At 33.4% G+C, this 20,245-nt stretch overlaps 4 protein-coding genes across 5 annotated transcripts; 2 read left to right on the top strand and 2 right to left on the bottom strand.

The window, feature by feature from the left end:
• Window positions 1–15: 15 nt before the first annotated feature.
• On the top strand, window positions 16–4,308 carry LOC114946472 (serine/threonine-protein kinase RIO3). Its single transcript, XM_029322961.2, has 4 exons — window positions 16–289; window positions 624–808; window positions 872–978; window positions 1,080–4,308. The coding sequence occupies exons 1-4, from the start codon at window positions 189–191 to the stop codon at window positions 1,350–1,352; spliced, it is 666 nt and encodes a 221-aa protein (XP_029178794.1). The 5' UTR covers window positions 16–188; the 3' UTR covers window positions 1,353–4,308.
• On the bottom strand, window positions 2,489–5,991 carry Faf2 (Fas-associated factor 2). The gene is made up of 8 exons (XM_029322911.2): window positions 5,589–5,991; window positions 5,419–5,499; window positions 4,927–5,152; window positions 4,429–4,615; window positions 4,170–4,343; window positions 3,954–4,049; window positions 3,497–3,809; window positions 2,489–3,273 (listed from the first exon to the last, which is right to left on the bottom strand). The coding sequence occupies exons 1-8, from the start codon at window positions 5,649–5,651 to the stop codon at window positions 3,109–3,111; spliced, it is 1,305 nt and encodes a 434-aa protein (XP_029178744.1). The 5' UTR covers window positions 5,652–5,991; the 3' UTR covers window positions 2,489–3,108.
• Window positions 5,992–6,252: 261 nt separating this feature from the next.
• cdm (importin-13-like protein cdm) lies at window positions 6,253–12,782 on the top strand. The gene is made up of 8 exons (XM_029322910.2): window positions 6,253–6,791; window positions 7,076–7,240; window positions 7,350–7,499; window positions 7,585–7,847; window positions 7,935–8,688; window positions 8,955–9,864; window positions 9,953–10,099; window positions 10,180–12,782. The coding sequence occupies exons 1-8, from the start codon at window positions 6,651–6,653 to the stop codon at window positions 10,422–10,424; spliced, it is 2,775 nt and encodes a 924-aa protein (XP_029178743.2). The 5' UTR covers window positions 6,253–6,650; the 3' UTR covers window positions 10,425–12,782.
• pcm (5'-3' exoribonuclease pacman) lies at window positions 11,575–20,117 on the bottom strand. Of its 2 annotated transcripts, XM_029322909.2 has the most exons (18): window positions 19,868–20,116; window positions 19,230–19,667; window positions 18,701–19,145; window positions 18,359–18,606; window positions 18,128–18,294; window positions 17,669–18,051; window positions 17,201–17,493; window positions 16,846–17,132; window positions 16,466–16,742; window positions 16,025–16,294; window positions 15,724–15,884; window positions 15,259–15,635; window positions 14,734–15,128; window positions 14,578–14,664; window positions 14,315–14,485; window positions 13,924–14,157; window positions 13,376–13,849; window positions 11,575–13,216 (listed from the first exon to the last, which is right to left on the bottom strand). In XM_029322909.2, the coding sequence occupies exons 1-18, from the start codon at window positions 19,940–19,942 to the stop codon at window positions 13,037–13,039; spliced, it is 4,962 nt and encodes a 1,653-aa protein (XP_029178742.2). In that variant the 5' UTR covers window positions 19,943–20,116; the 3' UTR covers window positions 11,575–13,036. The 2 variants fall into 2 exon arrangements, with proteins under 2 accessions (XP_029178742.2, XP_085345960.1); XM_085489834.1 differs by lacking the exon at window positions 14,315–14,485 and having other exon boundaries at window positions 19,868–20,117.
• Between the last annotated feature and the right edge of the window lie 128 nt (window positions 20,118–20,245).

Genomic DNA, 20,245 nt, shown 5'->3' on the forward strand with positions numbered 1-20,245 from the left:
ATATATTATATATATATTTAGGGAATGCTTTTTCGGACGATTACATTGACGTTCCGAGAAGAGAAGGAGAACGGTGTTTTTACTTGGTTAGGGAGTTCCGTAACTTGTACTTATTTTTCCCAATTTTTGTACACTCGTACTGTACGATATTTCAGTCTTTCGAACAAATATACTTAATAATTACAATAATGGCAACTCCAAAAGTATGGGCGAAAATACAACCTTTGGAAAGTCCTGTCAATCTATTGGATATCACATCAGAACAGCTGGCAGCGAGTATGCAAGAGAAGTATGTATTATATATGTATATAAATATCACTTTTCTTCTGTGACAAATTCTCCCGTTTTCTGAATGAATTTTCATGTATAAAAATACTTCATGTTTAATTTTTTTGCACAGTGCGTGAGAAATATAAGTTGCACATTGTTATATTCTGAAAATTTAAATTAATTCTCGTTATAAGATTAAATGACCTTTAAATAATGTGATACTTCTTCGATGTGTTTATATCTCAAGTTGTCATCTTTCTCATGAAGGAATCAAAACATGGAATCAAATTAATTCGTTAAATTTTTATTTATTGGATTTCGTGATTTCTAAAGTCTTTTTTATATTGTCACAGAGAGTTGAAACAATATTTTGATGAGGAGACGAACAAAAAGACGGATAAAAATATGGGAGAGACGTACGATGCGAGTGATACCAGTAATGATGAAGTTATAGCAAATTTGTTGCAATCTCAATTTAATGGAGAGTACAATACGATGTTAAAACGCACAGAAGAAAAATTCAATCGCGACTCAAAAGGTGAGAAAGAGACAAAGTTCTTTATATGCGAGCAATTATTCAAAGTTATTTTCTTTATTTCAGTGAGCATTTCGTATAGTAATTACCGTAGCTCTTTACATGACATCAAGGATGAAGATAATGCAGATGCTAATGTGGATGACAGCAACAGGGACTTTGATCGTTTTGTCGTAAGTGCAATGATACATATATAGAATATATAGATTACGAGCTTATATGTTATGTTGCATGTTGTTGTGAAATATGCTGTACAAATTGGTTTTTTTTTTAGAGCATAGAGAAAGAATACGCTTCGATACCACGTTGTGGTTACAAGAAGATGGGCAAAGATTCTCAGATTGTTACAAAACATGACATGTTAATGTCTTCCAGAATAAATGCTTGTCGGGTTCTACAATTTCCACCAGGCATCCATACGGGTGACACAGGTGGGTTTGATGTCAAACTGAACAATAAAGTATATAATACTCTGCGTGCATACAGTCGTGCACAATATTCCAAGGAGAGAGCAAAGGTATCACCAAAATCCAAAAATTCGAAATAAAGTATTGAAAAATCGAAAATAAATCTGATAACAGGTATTTCTCTTCCAAATGCATGCCAGCAGTATTCCGTACTGCGTTAATATGGTGGTATCTTATATTTATTACAAAATATACAGAAAAATACATAGCAGCAAATTAATAGAATACTGTGTTCAAGTTATGTCAAATCTACTACTGTGTCATAGTGCGATATTTTTCAACGAAATATTCATAAATCTCATACTAAACAGGGTACGGAATATCTCTGCTCTTGCGATCATATTTATGCCCATTTACTGTAAATACATCATATGATGAAATGATGAATTTGTACATATAATTCAGAGTTAAATGTACATTATATAAAATTCTGAAAATATATATACATGTAATTGAAGGAAAAAAACATTTGATCAGAGCAAAAATACATTAAATTTTTTATGTGTATCGGTATATATTATATATAAATTTATATATAATTCTATGTAAGTATATATATGTATATATATATATATATATATATATATACACTATATACATACACATACATATATATAAAATTATAAATTAAATATATATATATATACACACACACATATATACATATATATATATATATATATATATATATATATATATATATATATATAATGAAGATGTATTTAAATCTTTTATATGTATGTGTGTCTATACACACATTTTATTACAATATAAAAGAAAAAGAACTTGTTAGACAGGCAACAATTGCGTAAAATTGTGAAATGAATAATTTTACCGCTATTCTATAAATAAATGTGACGATAGCGGCTGATAACCGATAAGGTTCTATCTTTCTTTTCATATCGTATTTTCGCGTGTTTTAAGACAATAGCTACACTATTGAGAATTTTGCTATAGCTATTAATATGTAAATAATACAAATCTATTATTTATTATTTTGTTTCGATATTAATTACTTATATTACTAACATCTACTGTCCATAAGAAATTAATTACGTTTTAAACGTTATATTACACACAAAAATATTTTCTTTTTCTTTATACTTATCTATTGTATATTAAATTCGGCATACATATCACAAATAAAGAATACGAATAGAATGAAGGAAAATAAGGAATTTGAGTTTTATGCATTAAAACTTGTTCATAATTGAAATACGTTTATATGTTACATACATATCACGTATGCTCGTTAATTTTAATCAGAAGATATAAAAGAAATAAAATTTGTTGTAATATATAATAATTTTCGTTTATGAAATCGCTCGTTATACAGAAAATTTTTAATATTTAATAGGCATTCTTATTTTTATATAATTTTTTTCTTACAAAATCAAAATGTATTTTTTAGTGAGTGCAATAGTGTACTATAAATATCAATTATAAACACTGGTAATTTTAATGAGCTGCAATGTAACAAATGCATACTTGGTTGCTTTTTTTGATTTTTATAATTTTCTTATCTTTTATGACAATCATACGTAATTGTAATCATATTTTTTTCATTCAGTAAATTATATCTCAGATAAAGTATTAGAATGTATCAAATATAATGTAAATATATATATATATATATATATATATATATATATAATTATATACATATATAATTATATATAATTATATGTGTATGTATGTATGTGTATTTTGTGTGTGTTTGTGTGTGTGCATACGAGCTCGTATTATTCTCTCTTGATAAGTGTCTTTTACGACATCATTTTTCCCATGGAATGACACAAAAATTCGAAGAATATTGTATCGAAATAACAGTCGCAATTAGTCATCTAGATCGTTGATGTGCAAGACCTCTCTATGAGTTAAACCAGCATCTAATAGAGTTAAGACATCTCTACAAGGATAGAGAATTCTTCTGGGATAACTCGTTGTTATCTCAAAACTTGCTGGAGAATCTGATTGACTGAATATCCAGTGATAAACGTCCTGAAAATGAAAAAAATATGGTTTAATTTTTATTTTTTATAACAATCAAAGTTAATATGGAGAATAATTCTTAAAACATCTTCTATACTTAAGCAAATGCTAAGTAAACATTTTTTTCGAACGTTTAAATTTTCACGTCTATACTAGTAATATTTCTAACATAAGTAATATTTCCATATATTCATACAATTACATCTCGTGTTTATACTTTAAATTGAATTACCTTGACTGTATCAGTCATAAGGAATCTTCTTTTCATTGTCCTCTCTCCAAGCTTAATTTGAAGATGACACGCGTTAGGATTAGATGGTTCTGGTTCGAAAGGTACTTTGCTAATAGTAAGTTCCTTTTCGAGTCGTATACGTTGTATCTCTAATTCTTGTGCGTTTAACTGTTCCTTCTCTCGAGCCTCTTTCTCCTCCCGCGCTCTTCGTTCCTCCTCTCTTTTGCGGTCTTTCTCTTGATCCGCACGTAACGACTCTTCGTAAGCGCGATCTTGTTGTTGTCGAAGTGATTGCGCTGCGCTACGTTCTGCTCTAAAATATCCATTAAAACCATTTTTCTCACTTGTAATAAATATTGGTTTTCATAATTTTCAAAAGAAACGCAAGTTTTTTTTGATCAATGTATCTCGTCTTTTTTTTTAAGGTTTAAATTTCTAAAATGTTACTTCTATTTACCTTTCTCGACGTGCTTGAATCAAATTAATTTCATTACGTTCTATGATTGTTTGCAAACGCGACGTTAAATCAGAGGACGATGGTGCACCTTCTAATCTGTATTAGAAAAAAATGAAATATTCGTGTCAATTGAATATCGTGATTATTTAGAAATATATGAATATTCTTCAAAGTAGTATTAACTTCACAGTGTATTAACAAATTAGTTTTACGTACCGACCGACTATTGTCATTCTATTGTCTTTCAGTACGATAAGCGCTAAGAAGGGATATGAACCCGATTTCAGCGCTTCCGCAACTTTGTAACCTTCTCCAGATTTTACGTTACATGCCCAGAATAAAGTATGTGTATTTATATACTGTATCACTTGTGGATCACATAGCGTATTTCTGAAAAAAGGCAGATCTTGTTACATTACATCATTTTCGATAATGTTATTTTCATGCAAGAAATTATTTCTTGTCGCAAGATTACCTGCACCATTGGTCAACTTCTTGTGTCTCATCCTTATGCAGATACACCAACAAAAATCTTAATTCTTGTTTCGCATCCGAAAGAGCTTGGCTGTATGAGCCTTGATAAAATACTGGGTGAATGTTACTGTAACGTTCCTCATAGGATCTAATAAAGTGGACTACATCTTCCACTGGATCGGAGGATACTTAAAAGATATTATTTGGACTTTAATTATAGTGTACAAATTATAAATTTATATATATATGATCAAAGAAAATAATTATAATTATTTGGTAATTATTAAAATCTTATAAATTATTGAAATTAATTTTCATCAATTTGCATTATTGGAGATTATTGTATAAGATTTTAATATATAGAATTTGAATTCATGTACAGAAGAATTGTAAATTTAGATTTGCTTTAAACAAAGATATCACAAGAAAAAGAAAAAAAATGACAAGAAATATATCAAAATAGACCAAAATAAACTATTGATTGTTATCTATTATTTACCAGGTCTAACGTTCCTCCTAAATATTGCAAATAACAGCTGCAGGATACTGCTCACTATGTTATAACACACGGAAAAAAAGTAGGATAAGAGACCACCTCCACCACCAGAACTTCCGGGGTAACTAAAATAAATTCTCGAACTACTGTCATCTACAACTTGTGGTGGACGAGCACGCGAATCCTGTGCGTACATGGATGGTCTACCTTCGTATAAATTTAATTGTTCCTACAATAATAAGAGTCATTGAATCACAAATTAAAACTACACACAGATTATATATATATATATATATATATATATATATATTGACACAACACACAAATTAAATTACAATAAATATACTAATATGCTTATTGTTGAGAGAGAAGGGATATTCGTTACATAATTCTGTATCTTGTCATCAGATTCAATGATATTATAAAAGTAAATATTCGAAATTATGGGACATAAAAGTTTTTAAATCGAGATTTGAAGAAAATGATGTGGCATACCTGAACAGCAACCTCCAGATTCCAGTTGTGTCTCTGCAAAACATCTCTGCATATCGATAGATCTTCAATACCTGTGAGATCCTAAAAAACGATCGTAAAACTGTCACGTGGTGATATCGTACGAGGAATAAACTTTCGTGGAAAATTAAGAGCGACGATAAGAAGCGTACCTGAAATTGCAGTACTTTTTCCGTTTGATCGCTACTGAGCTCTCCCAAAGCGAGATCTGCCATGACAAAATTTTTCCTCCGACGAATCCTGGGGACGACGAGATGTTCGGACAATCCGGCGGAAAATCGTGCACGCAGTTTACATCGAGTCCATCAGCTGATACAAAGCTCGCATACACGGTGTAGGTTATAATAATGCGAGATCGTAAGCATTTGGACACGCGGGGCTATTTCGGTGAGTGTTTTAACCTTGAGCGTTCGCCGATCGAGGACAGGAGGCCCCTCACGAAACGTCACGACACAATTCGCTTCATTTTCCAGCTACGCGAACATTGTTTTCGACATGACTTTTCACAATGTAATTTACGATTTCAAGCTTATCTCTCTCTCTTTCTCTCTCTCTCTCTCCCTCCCTCTCTCTTTCAGATTCTTGATTATTCTCATGGTGACGTCACGAACAAACTAGTTATTTTTCGAACTCTGTCATTGGCTGAAGATCATATATTTCCCTAGATTCTTCTCAATGCTGAACGTACGATCAACCAATCAGCAGCGGAGAAATCTCTCTCTGAAAATGTTTTCGAAAAATCATTTTCTTATCAAAAATATGTGTCATCAGTGTCATGTGTGTGTGAAAATATTTTAATAATAACATACACACATATTTATAAATTAAAAAAAAATAATTCGCGACTGAGCAATGATTTTACCGGTCAATCAAAAAATTCGTATTTTCAAATTCTTCGGCATGGAGTTTCCCATCTATGTTACATACGTGAAAGTGGCCGTGACAGGAGACTAGGTTAGGTTAGATTAGGTTAGATTGGGATTATGTCGTGCAATGTTATGTTATCGCGCGGATGAAGGGTGCTCCATCGAATCACGCGAAATAAGATGATAAGAAATTGGAAAAATGCGCGATCAGTGATACGAGCTGGATGCACAGACGACGTCCTGAGCGGCGTGGTGGATTTTTTCGCGGAGCGCATGTTGCCTTAATAAGAGCAACCGGAGCATACCGAACGACCTGTCGAGAGAACGACGTAGCACGAAACGCTTGGAATGGATTATGCAACGATCGTCGACGAGGCGGTCAAGCAATTTTATTCGGCGGCCAACAATGAGGCTCATTCGTGGCTCCTGCAGGTGCAAGCCTCCCCCGAGGCCTGGCACTTTGTGTGGCAACTTTTGGATCCCTCTAAGGTGCTTTAATGTACCTCTTGTTTTTCGGCCTCTTACAAGGCTTTTAATTAATTTTCTCTTATTATTTATTTTTTTTTTGTCTAATTTGCTTGTAATGTTCTTTTCTTCTTGATAGTTTTGTAGATTTGTACTTTGGATATGTTATGGGCAGAGCTAGATGATGACTTTTTGAATAAAAAGTAGAGTGTAGCTAGTAGTCAGAAAAGAGGTGGAAATATTCTAAATGTTTTGACTAAATAATTTAGAATTAGTTCATCTTTGTTTGACTTGCGTTATTTTTGTAGTCATTTGAAGTGCAATTTTTTGCGGCGACAACTTTACATGCAAAGATATCCAAACAGTGGGACGAAGTGCCTCAAATTGAATATCCAGTGTTAAGGGAACGTTTGCTCAATAGTGTGAAAAGAATCAACACTCCTACATTTATTCTTACAAAGCTTTGTCAAGCGGTAATATATATATATATATATATTTTTTTTTTTTGAATGATTTAACAAAAAGATGTAGTGTTGTAAATAATTAAATAAAATTATCTAAATTATCATACTCTAATTTTAGTTAGCTGCATTTGTAGTCAACATTTACAGTGCAGAAAACAGAGAAAAAAATAATAGCAGTATAGTCGATGAACTACTCAGCGTTGTACCCTATAATTCTCCATCTTCGTTAGAATTGCTACTTCGAGTACTTTTAATACTTCCTGCAGAGGTATGTAAATATATAAGATTGCATGGTACTTAATTTTTACTTAATTGTTATTGTTTGATAATTGAATTGTGAGTATTTGTTAAAGTATAAAAAGAAACATGAATCAAAGAGTGCCAAATTGCGAGAAGCCACTGTCCACTTAATCAATAGCTGGTGCCAAACCGTGTGGCTTCTACAACAGGTTTTTTCAATGTATAGTCCAAACTCTGAAGGTAATGACAGTACATTGTATTCTCTGGGATTGGAATGCGCTCAATCATGGCTCAAGATTGAGCAGCTATGTTTAGAAACCACTGGCCAGCTCTATCCCTATTTATTAGTGGCTGCAGCCCACTATGCACCTAATAGGTATACAGTTATATTAATAAAAGTTATGCTTTTATCATGATTACATCAAATAATTCAATAAAATAACCTTTACTCTTTTCATTACAGAGAAGGTGACGATGATGAGAATGCCAGGAACTGGGAAATAGTACAAGATTGTTTAACTACGATTGTGACACGTTGCGAGCTTCACAAACGGCCTCAGACTTTCTGGGAATGGGCTATTGCTTTGGTATCGATGGCGAGACAGCATAATGGAAAATATTTTTGCGAGATATTAACTGCTATCGGGGAGACTCACAGTAGAGCATTCCTTATTGCTCTTGCTGAAAATTCCAACGAAACACACGTGTGGACTGCCATGCATTTAATCGAATTACTATTGGACTGCTCAGAGCAGAAAGGTCGTTATCCTACGGAAGAGACACGTAGTTGTATACCGTTTGGATTTTGGTACGCGTTGCAAGATGATCTCTCCACATTGGATCAGCCATTGGAGACTCGAGCTTTAGAAGCGATAAAACCTATTTATTTTCGATTGGCCCAGGCATTGTTGCGAAAATCGACATTGCCTGCATCCTCGAGCGAGGGAGGGAATGCGGAAGAACGCGAGCTCTTCAGATGTTACAGGCAGGATGTGGTGGACACGTTGGATTATTGTTACAAAGTTCTCGGTACCGATCTACTGGCGCTTCTCGGACAAAAAATGAGTCGTGAAGACTTAGCGTGGATCGACATAGAATCCACGTTACACGCTTTCAAAGCACTATCCGAAGGTATTGGCACTGAAGAGTATTGTTACATTCCCGCACTAATAAATTTGATTCTTGTTCGTATACCTTATCATCTTTATCCTGAGGAGGTATGTATGGTCTCTGTGCGATTGAGCAATTAAAGTTACGAATATTATATTCTTAAAATGCACAATCAATATTAATATAGTAGAGTACTTTACTCTAAATATCTTTGAAATAAATAATGTTATAAAATAATATTTTTGTTTTCTCTTATAAGATAAAATAATTTTTAGAATTTAAAAGTTTTAACATTTTTTTTATAAAAATTGTCAAAATATAATTTTCTATGTTATACTGTACTATCATGTATCTAATAACATTCTATTTTCAGGTATTAACATGTGCTTGTTCGACGCTGGGCGCGTATGCCGAATGGATAGGAGAACATCCCGAGCCTTGGCTGGAAAAAGTATTGCACCTCGTTATTCAAGGACTAAACAGAGGCTCTATGACATCACAGTTTGCAAGTATGGCTCTAAAGGATCTGATCCGGGAATGCGAGACTCATCTTCTCCCTTACGCGCCGTCCGTCCTTCACACCATTGGTCAGACATTACCAAACGTAGAGCCCGGTGGCAGGGAAGGTCTGCGACTCATGTACGCCGCCGGGAAATTGCTCAACATATTGCCCACTATGGAGGAGCAACTAGTGCATCTCGAAGCGACGTTAGGACTGTGCGTGATGAGGCTGAAAGAGCTATTAGCGCAACCTTTATATACGGCGCGAGTCGGCGTGACGAATTACCTGAAAATGGCTACCACGTTTTTAACAACTATTGAAGGCGCGATCGGTAAGGCTATGTTGGACGGCGTGCTTCCAGTGTTCAATCAGATTATCGCGCATCCCGAGTGGAGCCAGGACAACGCTACGTTGGAAGCGATGCACGAGTGCGCCCAACGATCTGTATTGGCATTGCGACAACCGGAGATAGAGGCACGACCCTTACTTCCAATTTTGTCAACTTCGTATAAGATCTGGCCGCATCCGGCTGCATTGAGTGTACTGAAGCATCTCGTCCTACTATTTAGAAGGGACCCAGACAACATTATAGGTCCGGTGCTCGCAGAAATGAGCTTGATAACGTTGAATGGCGTGAAAGCTTGCAGATCGGTACAGGGTGATCTGTCCGAGTGGTCCGACCTGATGGAGGCTTACTTAGACGTGCTCACGCAAATCTGTAAGAAGCATACCAGAATATTGCTGCAGATTCCAGACCAAATACCGGATATGTTACAGTGCGGTAAGCGCAACAATCATCTCTCGGTGTATTTAGAAAAAAAAATATTTAAATCTTCTTACAAACGTAATTATTTTTTTCTTTTCTACAGGGATCGCGTGTCTAACTCTCCCAGAGACCGCCACAGCCAAAGCGGCCGGCCACTTTCTCAATCACGCGATTATGCAAAGTCCGCATCTGCAAACGTTTATTCAACCGATCGGCCAAGAACTTGTCTCCGCAATTCTGCATTGTGTTGGTAAGCGAATAATTCGCTGGTTTTGCAAAAAGATTCTTATTTATTTATTTATTTACTTATTTTGTTTATTTCTGTTATAGGCGGAGCAGTGTCTCATAATAATTTAGATCCACATGCTGAAGTTTTATTAGCATTGAATAAGACTTGTCCGGAATGGACCGCACAGTGGTTACGGACTGGACTGGAGAATCAAAAGAATCTTGCTGCCATAATGTTGCAGAACGATAACATGACACGTATTTTAGCTGAGAGAAAAAGAGCGGCGCGACTTTGCGAAGCATTAAAGGAATTTAGTCTTCAATGTCGTCAGAAGACAGGACAGTGACAATAGAACTTTTAAAATGGACGTTGCACGAAATAACTGATCTAAGACAATTGTTATGCTCTAAGGTAAAACAATGTAATACACAAAAGTTAATATAATTTATCTCTTTGTAATAAATATTGCATTATATATATATATATATATATATATATATATATATATATTGTTTCATACAGATTTTGCATTTGTTTGAATTGTAAGATATTCATTAAACAAGTATTAAATAGTGTTTTAAATAGAAATGTCTCAGTAGTGTCATACATGAGATGCAAGATAAATTATGATAGAAAAAAATATATTTAATATAATATATATAATATATATATTATCAAGTGCCCTTGCTTTGTATTATATAATTGCGTCCGTTAATATAGTTTTGGGAATAAAAGAAAAAAAGAAGAAAGGGAATACGTTGAGAGCGAACAAGATAAATGCTATCAATATAATTAGTAAAAGTATGGTGAGAGAGAAAAATGCAATTACAAGTCTGAATAGAATCTAGTACATACAATTTTAGATCTGCTATCTACCGTTTCCCATATTCTACTTTTTATGAAAAAAATGCAATCACAATGTTTTTCCTTTTTAGCAAAATATTTCGTTTATTTATTGACGATTTTCTAAAATAAAAATGTAATTTGCTCGATATTCTTTTTTGTGATGATAGATTTGAAAAGTATTTTTGCTGATTAGAGCGAAGAAAGATAGAAGGGGGAATCTTTAAAATAATAAAAATAAATTAAAGAATTGTAATTTTTTTCTTTGATATATAATTTTAATTTAAATAAAGTTTATAATCTTTCGAGATCATTACATCCAGCTTAAGAGAATGGTCCGAAGATAATTTAATGAATATACTTATATGCAATATTACTCAAATATCTTTCTCATCGTGACATTATGACAAAAATATACATATATTTGTATAATTTGTGGTAGGAAAGATTTTATATTTATGTGTGTACATATAGAATTACTGTACTGAAGAAAATAATTGTTAAAAATTATCATACATGCGTTCAAAATAGACAGTAACTAGGGAAAACTTTATTTCCTCTTTATTTATTAAAAAATCACTATGAAATGTTAAGAACACAAAAATAATTCAAAACAATATTTGAGATCAAGTTTAAAAAAAGAAAACATTCGGTAATCAGTTACAATTTTGCTTTCTTTATTGTACAGTAAAATTTGTTGAAACATTTTGTTGGAATTAATTTTATTCAATTTTGATTTATTCTTTGTTGTTTGTAATATAGAAAAAAAAACACAAAATCGTGGTAGATATATATTTCTACTTGTATACTTAATTTCACTTTCTCATCGCCTTATGTATGTAACATGCATATGTTGCTTGCATAATTATCTATCGAGCTGTAAATGCGATAAAAATTAATAAATCTCGCTTTCTTTTTTCGATCGCGCAAAACGCATTAAATGGTAGAACAAATATACTGATACGCAGACCAATGTTACTTCACGAATTTGATAATTATTTTGCAAAAGAAAAAAATAAGCAAAATAAAAATAAATTTAAAAAAATATAAATTTTAGTTTAATAAATTTTTAAACAGTCGAAAGTATAAACTGATCGTCATGTGTGTGTGCGTATGTGTGTATTTCAATAAAATAGAAAAATAAAAATTGAAATAGAAGGCTCTGTCGAATATTACAAGCAAAAGGCAGCTAATTCAGAGTCTAACGTAAACACTGCAAATTATTATTTCTTATTAAAATATTGTCTATTTCGAAATGTACGTTTTCACGTTAAAAACTTAACATATAAAAAATTTATATTCTATATTAATCTATATTTCCTAAAGCACTTTTATGTGATTTTTATTAAATAATCTACGCTTTATAAATTTTATTTTACTTATATTTGACAGTGCCAAATACGATTCGAAATTGATTCAAACATTACGAAATAATTTAATAAGAAATAATAATTTACCGCGCTAAATTTTTAATTAACTCGTCGCCCTTTGTTGAGAGAACGATAAAATCTTAATACAAAAAAAAAGACAAACATATATCATTATCAAAATCTTCATGATATACTTTTGCTTCAAGGTTTTGTGCATACCATCAAACATTGTAATTTTCTATAGTTACGCGAAAATATATCTGAATAAATAATTTTCGAGCACTCTCATAAAAAAATAAAATTACTAATCATAGAGTATTCTGATGAAATATCACACTATCAGAACATAAGAATTTACAAGTACAAATGATACATAGCTAATACATAGCAAAATGTAAAAAATACAAAATAAAAACTCAACTAATCATTCTAACTTACATTTTTACGTATGTTACGTATATAAGTTCAGTGTGTGTATGTGTGTATGTACATTTGATTCGAAAAAGGATCTACAAATTATTTGATGCGATTTTATATCTAAGTACGAAAGATGTTCAACGCATGTAAAAATCGATGTTTTCATGATAAGAGATAAACTGGCCCGTTTGGAAATCTTCAAAGAAAACTGCTCGATTTTATTATAAAATGTAGAAAACGAACGCGTGATAGGATTTCGATATTATCATCTTGTATGTACATATTGAATTTGTAAAGATTTATTCCATCAGAAGACAGAATAGAATTTTCACTGAGGTTCGCCGCCGTTTGATAAAGGCGGCGAGCCGAATTTTGCGGCGACACGCGATTTCCTGGGTTTGGACGATTTTCCTGCATTATATTGCGGCTGTTGTTGCGGTAGCTGTTGTTGCGGTTCGTTTGCATGCGTCTTCTCTCTACCTTTATGTACAATTTCTTGTTTTTCTTTCTGTAAGAAATTGATGGATTTAATCATAGATATATTATATAAAATAGATTTATAGAATAGATATATTTATAAATATTATTAATAAATATATTACGTAATATATCTATGGATTTAATAAATCCGAATTGATGCGACGAAAGACGCGATATTATAACACACCTTGGGTGACGTTTCTTCATTCTTCTGCTGTTGCTGTTGCGCTTTAGGGCTCGAATTTTTTCTAGCATTTGACGAATTGCTCTCTTTTGCAGCTTGTTTCACAGTGGCGTTTCTACTCTTCTTCTGTGCTTGCAATGGCACGAACGCGGTACTATTCTTAATCTCCATCTTCGGCCCGTTCTGAGGACCTTTTTGTGGACCTTGTTTCATTTGCTGTTGCCTGCCTTGATTGTACGACGCAGCTTGACCAAACGCTGGATTTGGCGGCATTTTCTGGTTCCATTTCGGATAGAACATATTAGGTTGCATAAGTAGATTTTGTGGAATTGGTGGCATCTTCGGAGGTCCCATGGGTGGCATCATAGGAGGTCGGATATTTTGGACCCAGTTATTCTGTTGATTGTTATACCATTGTGGTCGAGGCGCCATTACGACTTTCGCATCGTGAGTCGGTATCTTATTTAAATTTAACGCCTAATAATAATAATAATTTATATTAATACAAAATAAATATATAAGATTGAAATTTTTTATACGCTTATCGTTACCTTATACGCTCGTTTCGCAGCGCTTTCTGTGGCTAGTTCTTGAGTGACGCAAGGATCGCCCTTAAAAATTGCACGATCTATCATAATATGAGCGCTAATCAATCCCGTCTTTTCATCGATGATATAATTATACTTTGGCAAGCCAACTGCGCTGTATGAGTAATGTTGCAATAATTGTGTGCTATACCAAACTGAATGTGCTTTCTCTTTTTTTTGTTCCGTTCGTCTGGCGTGCTAAAAAAATAGCAACATACACATTTTACGTAAAATTATTAAATGGCTATATATACATAATTGTTCCTTTTTTCTCTATATTACAAACAACAATGGACAAATCATATATAAACATATATAGGAAACGTATATAAAAGAAAACGTATATTAGACATACATCAAACATTTGTTGTACCAATGGTGGGGGATTTAATGTTTGATCTTTTTGTGAAACTGACGCTTTTTGAAGCGTCGCCACAGTTGTAGAGTGTTTAGTCTGTTGCTTACTCGTTTGCGCATTTACATCGGGAATCTTTAGCATAGCTTTCAAGAATGCGCTAGGATCTTGCTGTTTTTGGAGGAAATACAGATTTTGATAGTTCAAACATATATAATTTTACAGAACACATTTTAACGCATATAATATCCAACAATATTTACCGATTGCACATTATGATTGTTGCCGAATGGTTTGACCCTAGGCATCATAGGATTCGATACTATTTTCTCAGGTGGTTCGTTTGGTTTCTATATTATATAACAAAGATCTATAAAATTCGTAAAACAATTTTGTAAATCTACATCGTTATATTGTACCTGTATCTTGTGCAATTCATCCCAAAGCGCTTGGAACTCGGACGTTTGATTAGATGGCACGTTTTGTCGAGGATTTTGAGGTAATGCCGCATAAGGCATCGTCTTGGAGCCTGATTCTACCGTATTTTGTTGTACCATCATACCCAAACGAATGTCTCTACTTAATTTTTCGAGTCCTTTCTTAGCGAGATGCATCTGCGGATACGACTTCGATGACTGATCGTTTTGATTCTTTTTAATAGGAGAAGCTGGATTTGCGGTCTGTTTGCGACAATCTGTCGATTCGTTCGCTGAATTTTTTTGCTCGCTTCTTTCGCCGAAACTGATATTTATAAAGTCCGTGGCTGCCAAACGATAGCCGCGAAACGCAGAGCAACCGCTTAATGTAAGCCCACCTGTAATAATAAAAATCGTTAGACAGAATATACTGTAAAAGTTTTCTTTTCATATTTCAGAAAATAATATCCCAGAAAATTATGTCATTTCGACATTTAATGACGTCCGTTTCCTACTTGGGATGCTTACCGATGAAAGGCTGATCGAACAAAACGTCGTACATAATATCTGCGGGATTACTCGCTTTTCGTACTCCTATTATAGTACCCTTGGTCCCGAGAGGAACACTGAAACCGCTTCGAACGCAACATATCCTGTCAAACAAACGATTCTGAGAATTCGGATCGGGCGGCACACTACGCAGATGTAATTCAGGTTTGAAGAGCAAGTGTGGTTTCACTTGTATAAAAACCACATTGGTATATTGAATCTTTAGGTATTCCTCTATTTCTTGCTCGATCAGTTTCACTAGTTCCGGTTCGACGATATCCATCCCACAGGCGCGACTTTCTATACCATTCAATTGTGTCTTCAGCCATTCGACTGTGTCCTTCAGTTCATCCGATCTATAACGTATCATAAGTTAACGATTTTTTTACATATCATAAGTTAAAGATTTTGATGATGTAAAATACATTAAAATACACAATGTACCCCTTGTCGAATAGCTCCTCTTCTTGGAAAATGTCATTTGTTACATTTTGAGCCAAACGTTCAAACAAGTTGGGACATTTTATCATATAATTGCGAATCAATTCAACTGCTTTTGCACTGTACAGCCATTGACTATTCTCCTTTCTTGTATACCCAGGCATCTTTAAAATTTCGATGTAAGTAGAGAAAGAGAAGGAGGAAAATAGATCCACAAAAATGTACAGATATATAATAATGCATCAGTTACATCTATAAAATTGTTTAATAATATGAATATGAAATTTGTATAACAATTTCTCACCTCTTCATTCTTTTTATTGAACTTCAAATTCAATCCAACGTTATGTTTGGCAACTTCCTCTTTCGACGCTTGTATGACATAGATTGTGCCGGTAATTCTACTTAAAAGATGACTACTTATGCCCAGACGTTGCGCAGCAATACTGCCATGCATATATCGAGTCTTTTGTTGTGTATAATCTTGTTTAACGATCTCAAATGTTGGCTCTTTTGTAGTTTTTATAGAAATTTTGATTCTGCGTGGCTTTGGATAGTCCTTATGTTGCACGACCTGTAAGTTTGTAATTGATCCTTTTAATTAAAAATATTATATACTCTTTCGATAAATTGCACAAGCTCGATTAATTTATCAGATTACTTATCGTATTGATAAATTTAACTATTTATCGAAATTCTTTTAATTATCATTCTGATGTATAAAAAACATCCAGTACAATTATACCTCGCCCATCGCGCCATAATAGGGATGTCCCAACATAAAACAGAAAGTGCCTGGTACAAAAATATCATGCATAGTTTTGTAGACCGGTAGTTTTCTGCTGTAGACAGAAATGTCTTCAACCACAGTCTGATAAGCGTAAGCCATGGGAAAATCGCTCCATTGTTTCTCAAATGTTACTTTTCCCTGAACACCGAAAATGTACTTGCTACCCAAGTATGTGCGGGCGAAAAGCAACACGTTCGTATCGCCTACATCTATCCCAAGACGCGACATATGTCTAGAAATGAATATTATTATATCATCATATTATTATATCATCATATTCTCATATCATTTTTATTTTATTATTATTAATGTTATGTTTTAGAATTTAATCTTACGTTTCTCGAATTTGTTTATTCTGTGTACTCCATTCTGCAGCCAACAAATCCTTTACTTCTTCTTTTTTCAAATTATTATTACTATAACCCTCTAGTGGATTAATTAAACTGAATTTCACTCTGTTGTCAGCCACGCCAATCACGAAAGCCTCCTTCAAATGAGGCCACTCCACGTACACACTTTTTCCCAATAACTTCGATGCCAAGGTCAGTAAATCAGGGGTTTCTTTTGATATTATACTTAAAATCATATTTTCTCCCATTGATGGCTGTTGAAATACTTTGACCTGAAAAGACACTTGTGTAACAAGTTGTTAAGAATCGAATGTTGAACCTCAATGAATGACATATGTACCTTCGCTTTTTCTAAATGCGCTGTATGCTGTAAGTGTCGCAATATAGGAAATCCTGGATAATAAACATCGAGATCGAAACCTGAGGACAATCCTGCGACTAATTGTTCTCTCGACACAAAAATTTCGTCGCGGTTTATTAAATTTAAATGAGCACAATTGGTAAATTCCGGAAAGTATATAGTTGCCTTCTGAACACTTCGAATTTCATCACTATGCGAATATAAACACATTGGCCCATGTTGGTTTCTTGTTTTTTCTTCATCCGTTAATTTCGGTAAGTGTGGCTGCATAGCTATCAAATAAATTTTGCATAAAGATATTTATGTATTTATTTTATATTTGTGTGTTTTAAGTATTTAGAAGGTTCTATAATAAAAAGTATAATTTGAATATTAATGTTTCAGATAAATATTATTTATATCTTTCAATTAAAACTTCTATTAGATATAGAAAAAAATATTGCTTACCAGCCAACAACAACTTTTCATTGATAAATGGAATAAGCACAACTGCTTCCCACTCCTGCTTTTTTCCATTTAGATCAGTTTTAAAATCATGTGGATAATAATTTACAATAGGAGAAGACTCTTCCGTCAATAGCAATTGGAATGCCTTTGGTAATAGATCCTTACTATTTGCAGGTAACACAGCTAATAATTGTTGGAAAGGTAAGAATGGTTCTCCCAAATCAAATTCTAATTTCAAATCCTTAAAATCTTTTATGTCTGAAATGTATGGGGCATAATGATGTGGATAATACCATGACCAGCTACAACATCCATGATAATAATAATGCAAATTCCATTGTATCGCTCTTACATAGCCCTCGGCTTGTAAACGTAAAACTTCTCTGAAAATCCATGAAAAAATAACAAAATTATAATTTTTAAGTATCTCATTTAAAATTGTGTAAAATTAAAACTTACGCATCGACATTTTTGTATTCCAATTTGTTCATATAATAATCTCTTTTATGTTGTACAAATTCCATATTGTATATATCACTATCAGATTCATCATCCATAGTATCCACATCAATTATATAATCACTATCTTCATCATCATCATCATCATCATTGAAATGACCTACAGACTATATTATAAAGTGTTATTATTTGTCTATTTGTCTAAGCAATTATTTAGAAATATTTAAATACCATTTCCGCAGTACTTTTAATTAGAGCATCTAAATCTTTGTTTTGTGTCTTCTGAACTATGTTTTCATCATCTTCCGATTTCTTATACACATGACGTTCAGTTTCATTAGGCCGTCTGCCTGTTTTACCTTCAAAATATTTTAAATCCGCGTAATGTTCATTAAATTGTTCTAAGTCTAAACGACTAAGTTTCTCCATAAACTTTTCAAAACGATCCAGTTTTAATGTTCCTGCTTCATTTATATAACCTAGAGTAAAATAATATTTTTATTCACATATAACAATATAAAATAGATATAGTCATGTTTTACAAAGTATTGGTACATTGATATATATATATACCTTCGAGTGTTGGCAATACTTCCATGTATGCACAGTACAGAATTGGCAGTGCACCATTGGTAATATGTAAATTTGGCAAATGGGGAATAAAATCGTTTCCCACGAGAAAACCCATTAAAACCCAGTCGTCGATTATTTTCTCAATATCGAATGGAAAAGACAATTTGTCTTTGATTGGCGAAAATTCATGCTCTATATATTCTCGTAAAAGCGACAAGTGAAGAAGGCAGAACTTTGTCTCCTCAGGAGTCATCTTTACTTGTTGTTTACCAAATTTCACCTCCTCTCTTAAAAGAGAGAAATTCGGCTCGTGAGAACAAAGACCTAACATTATTAAATCAGCATCTAGACCATATAAACAATGCCTAGAATTACAGTCGTAATCTTCGCTAGCTTTCATATATCTTATGTAATCCATAATTTTATGCTCTCCCTCTCCAGGAACCTAAAACAACAATATTTTAGCAATCTCTTCTATTACAATAATCATTTTAGCAACGTTGATACATTACAATATCTGGTAAGATACCTCAGACCCGCTGAACAAAATTTTACATTTTTTCCAAGCATCATCCATAGAAATTTTATATTCCACAAAACGTTTGAGCTGCTCGCCAAGTTTAGCCATAAAAAGTGTTCCCGGAGTTATACAGTTTGAATCAAATCTCTTCTCTTTAGGTATCTCAATACCCTTCGCCTTGGCTTTAGCCTCTTGAACCTCCGCATCCTTAGCTGCTCTGAATCGTCGACCTCTCTGCTGATTGATCTTAGCTCTAGGTGCTACACCATCTATCGCCATGAAGAACAACTTTTGTGGGTGTATCATGTTGAATAACACTTCTATATAGTGAAATATATTCTTAAAAATATCCTCCTCCGAAATACGGAAACAGACATCGTCATTCGGATGCGAACACGTGTGTATGATACCGTTCATATCTAAATACAAATAATCGAACTCTGGTATCTGGAAGAAACAAAACAGAGAATTATTGAACAGATTTTTTTTGCACAAAATTACAAATTTTATCGCATATTTATCGTAAATCTCGCAGTTCTCTCCCTGAATACGCATTAAAAATATTAAAAAAAAAAGTAGCATCAAAAAAATATATAAACCCTCAAAAAGGCAAGCAGAAGAAACATATATTTTTTTTTCCTTAATACCTGATGTTCCTTTATGACCTCGCTGAGGCAAGGGTATCTCTCGCTTATGTATCTAAAGAATTTCGGCACACCCATCTTGAGCTCTCGTTTCGGAAGGACGAGATACAAAAACACTCGACTGTGCACCGTCTGTCAGGCAATTTGCGCGTTTCTTTGTAAAATCCCGTTCCTTATCAAAATTAAAATTTTTGCTTATGGATGCGCTTATATCAACTTCGCTTTAATGATAAAGCCACGGTTTGTTTGACATAACACAGATGGGAAGGCGAGAAGGGCAAGGACCTTGGAATCGGAGGCGTTTTCGCGCTAAAATACAGTTTTCATTCGACGATGCGCGATTGGCTGTTGACTAGGGAATTTTCACCGCTCCGAAAGTTA

This window comes from Nylanderia fulva, unplaced genomic scaffold (assembly GCF_048542155.1).
Source record: "Nylanderia fulva isolate GAGA-0341 unplaced genomic scaffold, ASM4854215v1 Scaffold9, whole genome shotgun sequence".
Classification (NCBI taxonomy): Eukaryota; Metazoa; Arthropoda; class Insecta; order Hymenoptera; family Formicidae; genus Nylanderia; species Nylanderia fulva.

Bases quoted from the DNA above. Each gene is read 5' to 3' on its own strand.
- pcm (XM_029322909.2), bottom strand. From the start codon at position 19,942: ATGGGTGTGCCGAAATTCTTTAGATACATAAGCGAGAGATACCCTTGC. The intron at 18,052-18,127 runs GTAAGTTTTAAT...ATGGATTTTCAG, and splicing joins GAATACAAAAATGTCGATGC to AGAAGTTTTACGTTTACAAG. The intron at 15,636-15,723 runs GTACATTGTGTA...GATACGTTATAG, and splicing joins GAGGAGCTATTCGACAAGGG to ATCGGATGAACTGAAGGACA.
- cdm (XM_029322910.2), top strand. From the start codon at position 6,651: ATGGATTATGCAACGATCGTCGACGAGGCGGTCAAGCAATTTTATTCG. The intron at 6,792-7,075 runs GTGCTTTAATGT...TTATTTTTGTAG, and splicing joins AACTTTTGGATCCCTCTAAG to TCATTTGAAGTGCAATTTTT. The intron at 7,241-7,349 runs GTAATATATATA...CTCTAATTTTAG, and splicing joins TTACAAAGCTTTGTCAAGCG to TTAGCTGCATTTGTAGTCAA.
- Faf2 (XM_029322911.2), bottom strand. From the start codon at position 5,651: ATGGCAGATCTCGCTTTGGGAGAGCTCAGTAGCGATCAAACGGAAAAA. The intron at 5,153-5,418 runs GTATGCCACATC...TTATTATTGTAG, and splicing joins ATCTGGAGGTTGCTGTTCAG to GAACAATTAAATTTATACGA. The intron at 3,810-3,953 runs GTAAATAGAAGT...TGGATATTTTAG, and splicing joins ATTCAAGCACGTCGAGAAAG to AGCAGAACGTAGCGCAGCGC.
- LOC114946472 (XM_029322961.2), top strand. From the start codon at position 189: ATGGCAACTCCAAAAGTATGGGCGAAAATACAACCTTTGGAAAGTCCT. The intron at 290-623 runs GTATGTATTATA...ATATTGTCACAG, and splicing joins GCAGCGAGTATGCAAGAGAA to AGAGTTGAAACAATATTTTG. The intron at 979-1,079 runs GTAAGTGCAATG...TTTTTTTTTTAG, and splicing joins GGGACTTTGATCGTTTTGTC to AGCATAGAGAAAGAATACGC.